The 14,532-nt window shown below is 44.9% G+C and overlaps 1 protein-coding gene across 2 annotated transcripts in view; it reads right to left on the bottom strand.

Moving 5' to 3' along the window:
• The window catches only part of PDIA5 (protein disulfide isomerase family A member 5), a 92,136-nt gene that overhangs the window by 45,332 nt on the left and 32,272 nt on the right, over positions 1-14,532 (bottom strand). For both annotated transcript variants that reach the window (XM_040484707.1, XM_040484706.1), the window contains exons 4-7: positions 12,920-13,003; positions 12,625-12,670; positions 8,549-8,641; positions 4,346-4,406 (exon numbers count right to left, since the gene is read on the bottom strand). In XM_040484707.1, coding sequence (XP_040340641.1) covers positions 4,346-4,406; positions 8,549-8,641; positions 12,625-12,670; positions 12,920-13,003 — 284 coding nt within the window. The remainder of the gene's footprint in view (positions 1-4,345; positions 4,407-8,548; positions 8,642-12,624; positions 12,671-12,919; positions 13,004-14,532) is intronic.

The raw sequence follows: 14,532 nt of genomic DNA, 5'->3' as shown, positions 1-14,532 counted from the left end.
AAGAGTAATAGGAAGCTACAGGCCAAGCCAGTTTCCAATTTAACTTGACCAAAAATAGAGCTGGTACCATGATCCCTATCTGAATCTCTTTCAATGGATTCAACCAGGAGGCACAGGAAGAGATAAGACTAATTGTCACTCTCAAACCCTGAAAGTTAGAGTGGTCACCCTTTTATTTTCTCACTAATTCTGTCAACATTGACTGAATAAACAATAGGTCCCAGGGACCCAGATTCCTTGTCACAAGTAAAGCCTCCCACTGCCTTTGGGTTCATTCACCCCGAACATGATCAAAGGATCAGAGTCCTAAAAGACTTCCCAGTTAGGGAACTGGTGTGTTTCCAGGAATAAGCTGAATTATGAGGCCATGAAGGCTTGAGTGGACTAGTATAATAAAAAGCACATGTCTGTTTCAACAAAAACAACAACAAAAGAGTCCTGAGGTTACCTGGGACCCAGGAGGCCATCCAGTCTGACCCCTTCACAAATTTGAACTTAACGGCTCCAAGTTTTCATCCTCCCTTCTCGACTATTAACTGCTCTGTGACACCAACAAGGGACCTAACTTCTATCCCACTTTCCATTATATAAAGGTAATAACTATGCATGCCTCTCTGCCTGCTATGGGGAGGAGGATGGGCACCCTCCCAGACAGCCTGGGAAAGGGGTGGGGGAGATGGCACACACATTCCAGCGCAAACTGCTAGGGAACCACCTTTGTAAGTGATGGACTAGTGTCATTTTAATGAAACCCACACGACTATACCATGATCCTGCCTGTGACACGAACTATATACAGACATATACTCGGTTTTAATCTCATCTAGCCCATACAATGAATCCTGAAAGGTTCTGAGATAAACCAAAGGGGGCCCTCTCCTCAAGGGGCTGGGTAGGCAGGACAATTCCTGAAGCAACTCACAGCTAAGCAGTTAATAAGATCCCTCCAAGGAGAAACAAAAAGGCGTGAAACCAACCAGTGAACATAAAAGAAGAGAATGACCCAAGGTTAAAGTGCATGACCATTCTGAGCAAAGCCTGATCTAACTAGAAGTAGGACACCAGGGCCTCCTTTCTATAGGCAGGCACACCCTTAAGGCCAGCAAGGTATCTGAGAGGAGGCTGGGTTAGGGGGATACCCAGCAATCAACAGGGGCTGGGGACAGGCTATTGTTATGGTGAACTAACCACAGAACCACCAGAACCTCATAAAAGGGCAGCCATCTTGGGAGGCATGATCATTCAGGTGGAAATGGGAGGGGTCTTTGTCCAAAGAACTTCTCAAGAAAAAGGATTCAAGGCAGGCTTACAAGAGTAAATAGAACTGAAATGAGAAGTTACAACTCACATCATAGAAATACAAAGGATCCTAAGAGACTAGTATGGACAATTAGTCACCAAAAAAAATTGGATAATTTAGAAGAAATATGCAAATTCCTAGAAACATATAATCTTCTAGGACTAAATCAGTAAGAAACAGAAAACCTGAATAGACCAATTACTAGCAATGAGATTGAATCAGTAATCAAAAACCTGCCAAAAACAAAAGTCCAGGACCAGACAGCTTCACTGATAAATTCTTTCAAACATTCAAAGATTCAATATCTATTCTCCTCTAACTCTTTCAAAACACTGAAAAGGAGGGGAATACTTCCAAATACATTTTATGAGGCCAGTTACTCTGATACCAAAACCAGACAAGAACACCACAAAAAGAGAAAATTATAGGCCAATATCCTTGATGAACATAGACGTGAAAATCCTCATCAAAATATTGGCAAACCAAATTCAACAATACATTAAAAGGATCATTCAACACAATCAAGTGAGCCAACAGACACATGAAAAGATGTTCAACATCACTCATCAGGGAAATGCAAATCAAAACCACAATGATATATCATTGTGTGCCACGCCTGTCAGAAGGGATTTTATCAAAAAGAAATAGCAAGTGTTGGCGAAGATGTGGAGAAATAGGAACCCTTGTACACTGTTGGTAGGAACGTACGTTGGTACAACTACTATGAAAACAGTATGGAGATTCCTCAAAAAATTAAGAATACAACTCCCATATGATCCAGCTGTTCCACTACTGGAACAGTATTTATCTGAAGAATATAAAAACGTTAATTTGAAAAGATACATGCACTCTATGTTTATTGCAGGATTATTTACAATAACCAATATATGGAAACAACCTATATGTCCATCAGTGGATGAATGGATAATGAGCTGTGGTATGTATAGTATATATACGTGTGTATATATACATATATATATATATATATGTATATATACACATACACATATATACACAACAGAATTACTACTCAGCCATAAAAAATAATGAACTCTTGCCCCCTGCAACAACAAGGATGGACACTGAGGGCATTATGCTAGTGAAATAAGTCAGAAGGAGAAAGACAAAAACCTTATCATTTTACTTCCATGCGAAATCTAAAAACTAAACTAAACAAAACACAACAAAAACAAACTCATAGTTCAGTGGTTACCAGAGGGGAAAGGGGCCTGGGGTGTGTGAAGGAAGTCCACTGTGGGGTGATGGATGATAGCCACTGATACTCCTCCAAGCCACGGACAGGCCAGGGCACACCTACATCCCACCACACATGGCCCCTCTCTCTCCAGTCTTTAGTTTTCTGAAGGGCATTATGCAGATCACAGAGCCACAGCTCTAGGGGCCTTACATAGGCTGTATTCCAGGGTTTTCAATCTGTGGGTTGGGACCTGTTAGACTCCAGGGTGGCCCAGGCAGAATATTTGAGGTTTTGTAGAACATACTATCAACTAATTAACTCTGCTTAGCTTTTGAAAGCAGCCACAATCTATAAACAAATGAATATGTCTATTCCAACAAAAATTAACTTACCAAAAAAGATGGACAGCCCACGGGCCATAGTTTGCAGACCCTCTATTAGAGGGTTATAGGAAAAACCAGTAACTTCTGAATAAAACAAAACAGACTGGGGTGCATGGGTAGCTCAGTTGGTTAAAGCATCCGACTTCAGCTCAGGTCATGATCTTATGGCTTATGAGTTTGGGCCCCGCATCAGTCTCTGTGCTGACAGCTAGGAGTCTGGAGCCTGCTTCAGGTTCTGTTTCCCTCTCTCTCTGCCCCTCCCCGGCTTGTGCTCTGTCTCTCTCTCAAATATAAACAAACATACATACATAAAACAAAATAGAAAAACGAAATAGTGCATACTACATCTGGCAGAGTAGATGGCAAGTAGTAAGGGTAAAGTATGGTTTTGTAAAACTGTTGTTTCAGCTTATTTACTTAGTCAACTTATTTACTATAAGTATATATAAGTTACATGTATACTTATAGCACCAGGTTGCCATGAAAAGTATTTTTAAATTAATACTAGGAAATACAGTCAAAAAGTCTGAAAGCCACTGCTCTGATACACTCTCTTTTCATATAGAAATGGAAACTGAGGGGGGTGGGGGCACCTGAGTAGCTCAGTTGGTTAAGCATCCGATTTTGGCTCAGGTCATGATCTCATGGCTCCTGAGTTCGAGCCCCATGTCGGGCTCTGTGCTGACAGCTTGGAGCCTGGTATCTGCTTCAGATTCTGTGTCTCTCTCTCTGCCTCTTCCCTGCTCACGCTCTCTCTCCTCCTCAAAAATAAGTAAATATTAAAAAAAATTTTTTTAAAGCAATGGAAACTGAGGGGCAGAGACGTGAAGGATTTGAAGATGAAGGATTTGAAGGCAAAGGATTTGACCAAGGTCACCCAGCTCGATTGTTGGCATAGCTGGAATTAGAACCTGGGTCTTCTGGTTGTCATCTCAATGATCTTTCTGCTGTTCCTATGGCTTTGTGCCTCATCTAGAGAATGAACCAAAATATGAGGCCCTTTTCTCCCTGGTCCTGATTCCCCCACACCTCCCAGGTGACACCAGCAGAGGTGTGCAGGAGCCAGAGCTGGGCAAATGGCTGCCTTGGGGGGCTGGCCAGGCTCTGGCTGGTGAGCAGCAGTGGACCTAGAGGGTGAGGCATGGCTCCATCGGCACATAGCTCCACCAGGCACACAGCTGGTGGGAAAGGAATACCTGGAGAGACCTGTGTTGTTGCTAGGTAGAGCTTGGGGCAAGGAGGGCAGAAGGATGCAGATTCTAGTGAGAGAAAAACTGATGTGGACAGTAGGAGGGGAGGAGCCAAATGAAAAGGCAAAGAGGCAGACGGAGAGATGGGGTGAGGGACGCACTTCACATTCTAAGAGAGTTGGGGCTAGTTCCCAGTCCCCCGCCTCCCAACCCCCAGCTGCCCCTCCAAGAGGCTGAACAATGAACTCTGGCCCAAAGGAGAAAGGTCACTCACAGGGGGCATAAAACATCATCAGGAGGGGCTTCTCTTCCTTCTTCAGGAGCCGTCTGAAGTCCTGAGGCACAAAGAGAGAACACGGCAGGTCACACACACAATAACACAACAGGGAGGCGACATGCCCCTGGCTCTGGAGGGTGGGGGGCACCACCATGGTGGAAGGAGCTGTCCAGCATTTCAGATGTCCCATGGTCTGACGTGGGGTTTGGGGCATGCAGCCAGAGTTTCAGCCTGTCAGGAGCTGGACGATCGAGACAATCTGTACTACCCCTGCATATTACAGATGAAGAAACTGAGGCCCCAAGGGGGCACATGGCTTTCCCAAGGCCACTTGGTATGATGAAGTAGTCAGGACCAGGCTACCAGCTTTACCTGCAGCTCCACCTGAACGATTAAAAACCTGCAAGGAACTATTTATGTCCTGTGAGGCTCAACCAGCCTGCCCCCTCAAGTGATTTATGGAGTGGTTGTGTTGTAGGGGGTTGGTTGTTTTCACGTGGCCCAACTTGGCTAGACGGAGATCTGCTGGTTAAGGTCACACAGGGCTAACCCAAACCCACTGTCTCTTTCCCCAGCCCTACCGCCACCGTCCATGTGCCCAGGAGCCCATTGTGTGCACAGGAACACACAGATGAGACATGCCCTCCTGCCCCCATGGGGTACAGATCATCTGTATTTGTAAAACCCTCCAAACAGTGCCTGGCACATTATTATGCAATACATAATTATTTGTTAAATAAATACAATAAATGCAAAAAAAAGACATTTTTATATTTCACAACAGTGCTAATGGAGAGACTTCAGTGTAAAGCAGGGTCAAAGACCTTTCTTCCAACGAAAGTCAACGATGTTCCGGAAAAAGCAAATCTATCAAGGAATGCAGAGAAACGCAATGACAAAGCATGTTTTGATTAAAATAATTTGCTTCTCTAACCAGTTTCCATAGAAGAAAATTAGAGGTTTTTCTCTTTTGAATAATAAGGAAAGTAAAAGGAGATTGCGAAATGCAGCTTTCTGGCAGCAACAAGGCATTAGGTAAATAGATGAGGGTACATCCCGCTCTATGGAATACTACTGCATCATTAAAAACGATGAAGAGGAATATTTAATGTCACAATAAGATATGCCTGTTACGTTAAGTGGGGGGAAGAAAGCAAGTTAGAAAGCAGCATATAAAATATAATGACACTTTTGTGAGTAAAAATATGTATGCATTATGTTGAAAGCCTGGAAGGCTACAGAAAATACCAGCAGTGGGTACTTCTCAATGGGAAGGGATAAAGTAACTTGTTTTTCTTTTTAAACTTAAGCTGTATTTTCTAAATTTTCAACAATGAATACGCATTGCTTATAATTTTTCAGTTAGATAAAAAATATTACAAATATTTTGTAGGAATTTAAAACATTTTATAATAAATTCTGAAAATGTTCACCCTTGTTTACATAACTAGAATTATATAATTTTACAAAACAGAATTAACAACTAAGATCTTTGACCCTGACTACGGGTAGAAAATGCAAACGCTTTGAAAATGATCTTCTGAAATCCCTGGAGAAAAAACCTGGAGATCTGAGACGAAATGGGTTTTCTGAGCCTGTAACCATTTGGTTTCATACCCTGGGTAGTAACAATCATTACATTACATTCAAAGATGCTTAATTACCTTCAACAGTGCAGAATACTAACCTCACAAATACAATTGGCAATTAACTTGAATTGGGAACTTTTAGTTATTTTATGTGGAGATTCTATCAGCAGAAAGGCAGCTGTACCTTAAACTTCTACAGAAGAGAAAACAGCACCAAGTATAACAAGAGGATTGCCTAAAGGTGTGAAAACATTTTTTTTCTCCTTAATATTTCTAGTTACAGAAGAGCGATCTTAGGAGTTTCAGGACATGATCATCTCAGGGGAAGGAGACAGCAGGCAATCACTTTCCAGAAAGGCTAGAAACATGCATTATCACAAAATCTTCCCACGAGCAACAGTGAGTTTAGGCTGCTTGTTTTCCTCATAACTACGGGCACATTTGCCCCTCTTCCCCTGCCAGCAACATACTTGTTACCTTCTGATGATACTGGCATTTTCTATCCCAGAGAAATGCTGATGGCCAGCCCCTTAATTCAAATTGCCCAGCCCGTAACGATCACACATGATCCCTCCTCCAGAAAGTATAAATGGCATCCTTTTCTTCTGGATTAACAAGCATTAAGGGTCAGTAATTTTAAATGAAAAGGGAGGGGAGGCAGAGGAATATAAAAAGTACATTTCATGTTATCAAATAAGAACAAACATTCTCCAGTTCCTATCACAAAAACAAATGACAAGTGTTAGCGAGGATGCACTCTTGGTGGAAATATAAACTGGTGCAGTCACTATGCAAAGAGTATGGAGGTTCACCCAAAAATTGAGAGTAGAAATCCCATATGACCCAGTAATTCCCACTAGCAGGTATTTACCCAAAGAAAATAAAAACACTAACTTGAAAAGATATACATGTCCCTATGTTTACTGCAGCATTATTTATAACAGCCAAGATACAGAAGCAACCCAAGTGTTCATCAACTGATAAATGGATAAAGAAGACATGGTATGTATGTATGTGTATATATATGTGTGTGTGTATATACACATACATATATACATACACACACACACACACACACACACACACACACACAACAAACAATGGAATATTACTCAGCCATAAAAAAAGAGATCTTACCATCTGCAGCAACATGGATGGATCTAGAGGGTAATGCTAAGTGAAATAATTCAGAGAAAGACAAATACCATATGAGTTCACTTATATGTGGCATCTAAGAAACAAAACAAACGAACAAAACCAAACAAATAAAAACAGACTGATAAAACCAGAGAAAAAACTGGTAGTTGCCAGAGAGAAGGGAGTGGGGGCATAAGTGAAATAGGTGAAGGGGATTAAGAGGTATAAACGTCCAGAAGCACCTGGGTGGCTCAGTCAATTTAGTGTCTGACTTCATCTCAGGTCAGGATCTCACGGTCTGTGGGTTCCAGCCCCACACTGAGCTCTGTGCTGACACCTCAGAGCATGGAGCCTGCTTTGGATTCCGTGTCTCCCTCTTTCTCTGCCCCTCTCCTGCTTGCATTCTCTCTCTCTCTCTCTCTCTCTCTCTCCCTCTCTCTCTCTCAAAAATAAATAAACATTAAAAAAAAATTTTTTAAAAGAGGTATAAATGTCTAATTATAAGAGAAATAAGTCACAGAGATGAAAAGTACAACAAAGGGAACAGAGTCAGTAATACTGCCATAACTTTGTATCATGACAGATGGTAACCACACTTCTCATGGTGAGCACTCTGTAATATGTAGAACTGTCGAATCACTATGTTATATATCTGAAACTAATATAGCACTGTATGTCAACAGTATTTCATAGATTTTTAAAAAAAGGACATTCTCCTTCCGTCTACAAAATAGCACTGCCTGTCTCACAGACCATCTGGAATATAACAAAGACGTTCTTGCCCATCCTTAGGTGAAGACACAGCCAAACAAATGAGGTACGCACGTGTCACAATACATGGATAAAGACGCACATTCAGGTCGGGTGGGGCAGGCTTAGAAAGGAGGGTCAGGTTGTATGGAGACTATAAATCAGAACCACTGTTGTACTCCCTAACTCCCTAGCCCAGCCAAATCCAGAAATTAAAACTTAAGAGGGTAAATAATTTGCTCAAATTTACATGACTTAGAATTATAGAGATCTGACCCAAGTCTCTGGAACTCCAATCCAAACCTCTGAGATTATTCTTAAAGAAAACAAAAAAACAAAACTTACTTTTAAACACACACACACACACACACACACACACAGAGCCAATCCCAGCAATGACTGGGTTATATAATAAGGAAAGGCTTTTTAAATGGATATTTCTCTGAGAAAAATCTAAACACATTAAAATACATTAAATAAGGCAGTGAAGAATGGGAGGTCTCAGGCAAGGTCTCAGGCAGCCAGTCTGTGATCTCCTGTGGGTTCCGTCATGGAGCTGGGAAGGAGAACAAATATTAGGGGCCTAGGGGCCCGGCTCCCTTGGAGAAAAGTACAACTGGTCTCTGAAAAGTCCCATTCCTCATTTCTTTGGGCATTCCTCCTAGGGAGACCCTGGTTGGGGGAAGCTTCCAGTGTCCACCAGAATCGATGCAAAATAAGTTACCTTTTCACTGTCAATGTGGACAACGTCTTTGGCTCCAGGATCTTCCTCCCACAGTGGAGGCCCTTTTGGATCCTTCAGAAAGGCCACTATAGACTGAGGAAAAGAACAAAGAAGGGAAAAGTCGTTTTAGCCAGGAAAAGAGGGAGGTGGGGAAATCAGGAACCTGCCCCATCTCTCTGCCCAGAGACCCACGTGCCTGGAGAGGGTCTGCATGTCGCACGTAGGCAACCCCGTGGGGGGCAGGGGTGCCATTCCATTGCCCACTGACTTCACTGCTGAGGGCCCTAAAAATGCACCCCCACCGCCTCCACCAAAATTTTTCAGCCACGTGACACCTTAATCTGGTCAGGTGATCCATACCTACTGTGCTTCTTCATGGACATCAAAGAGGAGATTTGAGACAATTCATTGGCTTATTCAAACCAGAGACAGGCTCATGCTTCTAAGTCTCATCTCCTCCAGGAAGCCTTTCTGATCAATTTGAATAAAGGTCTCCAGTCCTGTCCAAGGATTCCACATTCGTGCAGCCTCCAAAACTGCCGATCGCACAAGCAGGTAAGCACACCTAATTGCCACCTGCTCAATATTTTGTGATCTAAACTGGTTTGAGAGGAGCTCAAGCCGGGAAGCCCCCAGGGGCAGGGTGCTCATCTCTGTGGCTGCCTACTTGCCTGAATACCCTCCCTCTACATGCCCAGGATGAAGATCTGACAAGGACCTTCAGGATAAAGGACTTACCTAGCCTTTGTCATGTGGACAACTGACTCAAATCTCACTCCCTCTGGGAAAGACACAATCTTCCCATGTGGAGGCCGCTGTCCCTCCACTGCCCTCTATCCCTGCCACACTTCACTGGTCCAGGACAGAAGCAGCCTTCCCTCAGACAGCCACTCTGGGAAATGGTGCTCAAAGTCTATGAGAGCCAGGAACGAATACCAGAAACCAGCCAACCTCCATCCCTTCAACCCTGGAGGGGAGTTGCTGGCTTCCATGCCAACAGACAGAGCCTTCAGCGTTCCCAATTTGATGCAAGATTTTGTGACTTCTGTCCACTTCGATCAAGTCCCAAAGAGCAGATGACAACCTGAATGTGTCCACAAGTGTGGTGGGAGGGAGGAGGGCTGAGGTGAGAAAAGGAAACACGTTCTTAGGGAGGCTGTGCATTCAGCCATCCACTGGTCATGCACACAGGACCTCCGTGAGCTTATTATTTGGGAAGAGCTACTATGGAAAAATGGGAGACAGCTAAGATTTCGTAGAATTTCATTCAGGTAATGCTCCCTTGCTGTTCCAAATGGGGCTGTGAAACGCCTTCTGGCAAGAAGAGAGGGCCATTTCCACATGGCAAAGGCAGGTCTGCCTCCTCTGTCCCTGTCAAAGCTTCCCTGTGACAGTATAAGCCAGAATGGAACTGGAGGGCCTCCTGAAACCCATATTCACCCACAGCTGCACAGGCGCCTGCCCACCTGGGCCATGTGAGAAAGATGCTTACAGCTGCCCACCTGTTTCAGAAAATGCCTGGTGCAGGGGTTCTCAATCTAGGGTACACGGGCAGCCTTCAGGGGTCTGTGAAACCCCAGCCTCACATGAAAGCATTACTCTTCATGTTACTTTACTTAACATTTACATTTACTCACACGACAACATTTTACATTTACTTCATGCAAACACACTGTTTCTAGGGAGAAGATCCATGCCTTTCAGTCGATTCTCAGTGGGACAAGGAACCCAAAATCGGTTAGGAACTATTGCTCTCAGGGGCCTCCTGTCCACGCACCAGCACAAGCAGAGTTAAAGGGTTAGCACCATCTCCCATTCCCCGACTCCCACCCCTGCCTCAGCATCAAGGAGAAAAGACAAAAGTGGATGCAAAGAGGAAAGGAGCCACCTCTTCTAACGTAAGAACTGAAATAATCATACTAGCAATCTTTTGCTTTTCAGGTGGAGATTATTCTTGTTTAACTGAAGTTGAGTGATTCCATCCATAGGTTCTCTCCAAAGCACTGTAACCGATGAGATCTTGGGTGGAAAAATCTGCAGGGAGCCGCATGGGGAACACCCCACTCCCTCAGCCATCCTGTCCTGGGTGCTCTGAATGCCAGGGAAATGGCCCCACACCCACACCTTGGTTTTCAGGACATCTTCACGTCTGGGAAACCACACTCATAGCTACATGGTCTTGGGAGAAGGTTGTCAGAGGATCATCTGAATCCTGGCTTCCAGGCATCTCCAGTCCTCACCACTGACACATAATAAGGATTTTGCAGGACAGACTGCTGACCAGCAAAAGGCCACTTATACAGGAAGTTCCCCTCTTTGAGCTTCCTGCTCTTTACCCTCACTTGTCTGGTCTCTGGCTTCTTTAGGGGCCACAGCGTGGTGCCTGTGACTGGGCCCCCCCAGAACCACACAGGACGACAACAACAATAGCCAGAGCATGAACCTGCAACTGGGCACCCAACCCTGGCAGGGACTCCTCTGTCTCTCTGGAGATGGAGGCCCAGGAGGAAACTTGAGAAGAAAACCAACCTGTGACCAAGGAGGGCACTGGTCTCAGCTGCTCCTGCTCAATGATGAGCAGAAGCCATCAGGCAGTTATGGGAAACAATATGCTGCTTACCCTTGCCCTGAGAACTCCAGGGACCCTACCCCAGTCCCTGATGACCCTGTGGGCTTTGGGGAACCCTTGAACTAAGGATGCCCTCTCTCCACTAAAGACTCTGACCCTGTCCAACACTCAGCCTGCTTCTCCAACTTATTGATGCAGAAATCCTAGGAAGGATGAAGAGTGAGCAAATGCCACACACCTGGTCTTTGTAAGGGGTGGACAGAGGCCAGGACTCAGCCTCCCGACCTAGGCAAGCTCAGACCACTTGGGCTCCTTGCTCCTTCCTAGCTACTACAGTTCTGAGCAGCTGCTATTTCCTGCTCCATGATCCCAGGACAGACTGCTCAGAGGGAGCCGCTAAATGTAAACTCAACACAGCCTCCAAAGACAAAACTAAAAGCCCCCGGCACCCCCTTCCATCACTGCATAGCACTTCCCCTGCCCTGCCCGGCTACACATTGTTCCTGGGGAGTGCGTGTTCTCTCTGAGGGCTTCGGCTGACATCTTAACACAGAACAAGAGGTTAAGAAACTCTAGGTGGTAGAATTTTCTCTAAGTGTCTAAGTGGGTATTAAGATGAGTAATCAGGCTGAATCTGTATAAGGTAAAGCTGTAGCAACTTAAAAAAGAAGAGTGCTGGTAGATAAGCAAGAAGTGACCAGGGAGCCGAGGAAGAGCAGTAGAGGAGTGGGACACCGACAGCTGCACGGATGGATGAACAGGAAAGAATGGAAGGAGATGGAGAAAGAGAGACAGAAAGAGGAGCGCAAAGCAGGAGAGTCTGAAAAAATAAGTTCAGTCTATGTTGAGAACAGAAGAAATACATGGCCCCAGACAGGGCAGAGGCATGCCGCCCGGACCAGAGATAGGAGAAGACTTGTCTGAGGAAGAGAATGGGTAGCTGAAGGAGGAGAATCCAAAGGCAATCGAAGGACTCAGGGTGGTGGGTCAAAGACCTTCCACACCTATTTTCACTGATGCTTTTCCATCCACTGCTAAATCGGACTTGTAGCAGGGGAATGACTCAGTGACATCGGCGTGTCATCTGAAATGAAGTGCATCAGCCAACAGGTGCCAACCTGCCCGTGTCCTGCACCCTGTGCTAAGTGCCCCACAGACTCTGGATAGCCAGTATGGACACTACCGTGGAGATGAAGGAGCGCTTCAAGCCACAGCAAAAGGAAACCCAGGCCTCTGGAGGAGAGAGGCGTAACGTCACATGTCTCACCCACATGCCTCTGCTGATAGATTCACACACTTATCTACAAGGCTGGCCATCCCCGTTGTGCTAACGGTTACAAACTTTTCCAGATATTCTGCTGACATGTGCTCTAGAGATAAGAATCCCTCAGGTCATTTGAAAGAGCTATCTGTGCAATCTGCCCTTCCTTCTCTCAGAGAAAACCTGCCAGGCTTTTGGCATCTGTTCAGACTCTACCTCTGCTGAGAATGAGGGAGGTAAATTTACCTTAAATGTCACAGCTCGGTTATATTCAGTATGAAATGCACCGTCCCTGTCGAATGAGGAGAAAAAGGTGTTAACTTTAAGAATGGTTATGAAGATACATACCTTTGGTTTCCTGCAGCATCTTAATAACATTCAGCTATTGAACACAGTTCAAGATTTTTTTTAAAAAAAGAACTGTAAACACAGAAGAAAAACACTGAAATAAAATTAACCTAACTCAAAACTGTTCACTGGGAATACCAATGAAAGCTTTCTAGCACTTACTTGGAAATTGGAAATGCCCACATGTACTTACTGGTAATGGAATAATTCAACCTTTTTGTCCTTTGGGCTCAGGTCAACTTTCATCTTCTTGCACAATTTTCTACTCTCAGCATCACTGAAAAGACACAAATGTCCGAAACCATTTGTTACCTGAGGTCCTCACAAAGGTGTTGACAGAGTAAAATCTGCTCGTGGCCTAAAAAAAGCCTGGTACCTTGAAATTCTTAATAGCAGGGAAGGCCCTGACTATAGGTGGGCTCTCAGAGAACTGGAGGAAGCAGAGTAACCAAAAGGATATGGGCTGATCAAGAAAGACAGAGATAAGCAGAGGGGCAACATGGACAGCTCTGGACAAAGCAAGTCCCCAGGAGTACAGCCCATTCTAAGAAGAAAAACCAACTACAGTATAGATCTGTGGCTCCCAGTCCTGGCTGCTCATCAGCACCACCTGGGAAATTTAAAAGAATACAGATTAACGTGGCCCTTCCCAGACCATTACTTCAGACTCTCTGCCTTAGGCCCAAGCAAGTTTTTGTTTTTAAGCTCAAATGTGTACCATATCCCACCTACTATATACCATCTGACCAGGATAAGAGGAGAATGTCCTACAAGGCTGAAGAAGTTACGAAATCTGAGCAGGTACTGACAGAAGCCACAGGGAGAGAGGAGAACGCTTCAGCGAGGTGCAGCTCCTGCAATATCACACTCTCACACTTCTTCTGATAAGAAACGTCTGTCTGGTGCCACTCAGCGTTTACGAGTGCTCATGCCTGATCTCATCTCCGGTTTCCTTCCTGTGAGATCAACGGACCTCAAAATGTGGTCCTTGGACCAGTGGCATCAGCACCACCCAGGAACCTGTTAGAAATGCAAATTCTCGGCCCCATCCCAAATCTGCTGAATCAAAACTCTGCGGGTACTTGAGCAACTATGTCTTAAGGAGCCTTCCAGGTGATCCTGATGCACACCACTGTCCTCTTCTGGCTCTTCCTCCTTTCCCTCATCTTTCCAAAGTTTGGCCTCCCCTATGACTCCCACCAGCCCCTCAGAGACCCCATCTGTCTCATAGCTTTCCCCATAACCTCACCATACTCAGCCAAGTCTGCCCAATGGCCAGCCAAAGGCAGCCAGCTACCCCACCCATGCAGGGCCCTCTCTCCAGAGCCACATGGACTTAGTGAGGGTATCTGGACTACCCAAGTCCACTGGTTCCCACTGACCACACTGCATGAGAAACTTTGTTCTGCCAGGTATGACAGCCACCTGAGAGAAGTCCCTTCATCTCTCACCTGTTTACATACCTCACTACCTTCTACAGCCATCAGCTTCACACAGCTGTGCACCAGCCCCAATACAGATAGACTAATTCAACCATTCAGCTCAATTCTAAAAGCAACATTCATCAATGGACAAGCAAAAATGTGGGACCTCATTTTAAGTGTAGAACACACTTTGCAATTCAAGAAGCATGTCTTACTAGAGAGATGTGTGTAGGTCAGAGAGGGGGCCGCCCTCCTGCCCCCACCCCAACCCAGGCCCAGGCTTTTCCCTCCCCATTTAGTCTTGCCTGTGGTAGTCAACACCACAGCCACTGACCTGGCAAACGGTGGGGACTCAAAAGAAATGCATGATAAATTCCAAAAG

This window comes from Herpailurus yagouaroundi, unplaced genomic scaffold (assembly GCF_014898765.1).
Source record: "Herpailurus yagouaroundi ecotype Mexico unplaced genomic scaffold, PumYag 162, whole genome shotgun sequence".
NCBI classification, from domain to species: Eukaryota; Metazoa; Chordata; class Mammalia; order Carnivora; family Felidae; genus Herpailurus; species Herpailurus yagouaroundi.
The sequence above is the reverse complement of the archived record's forward strand: the minus strand, read 5'-3'. Positions and strand labels throughout refer to the sequence as shown.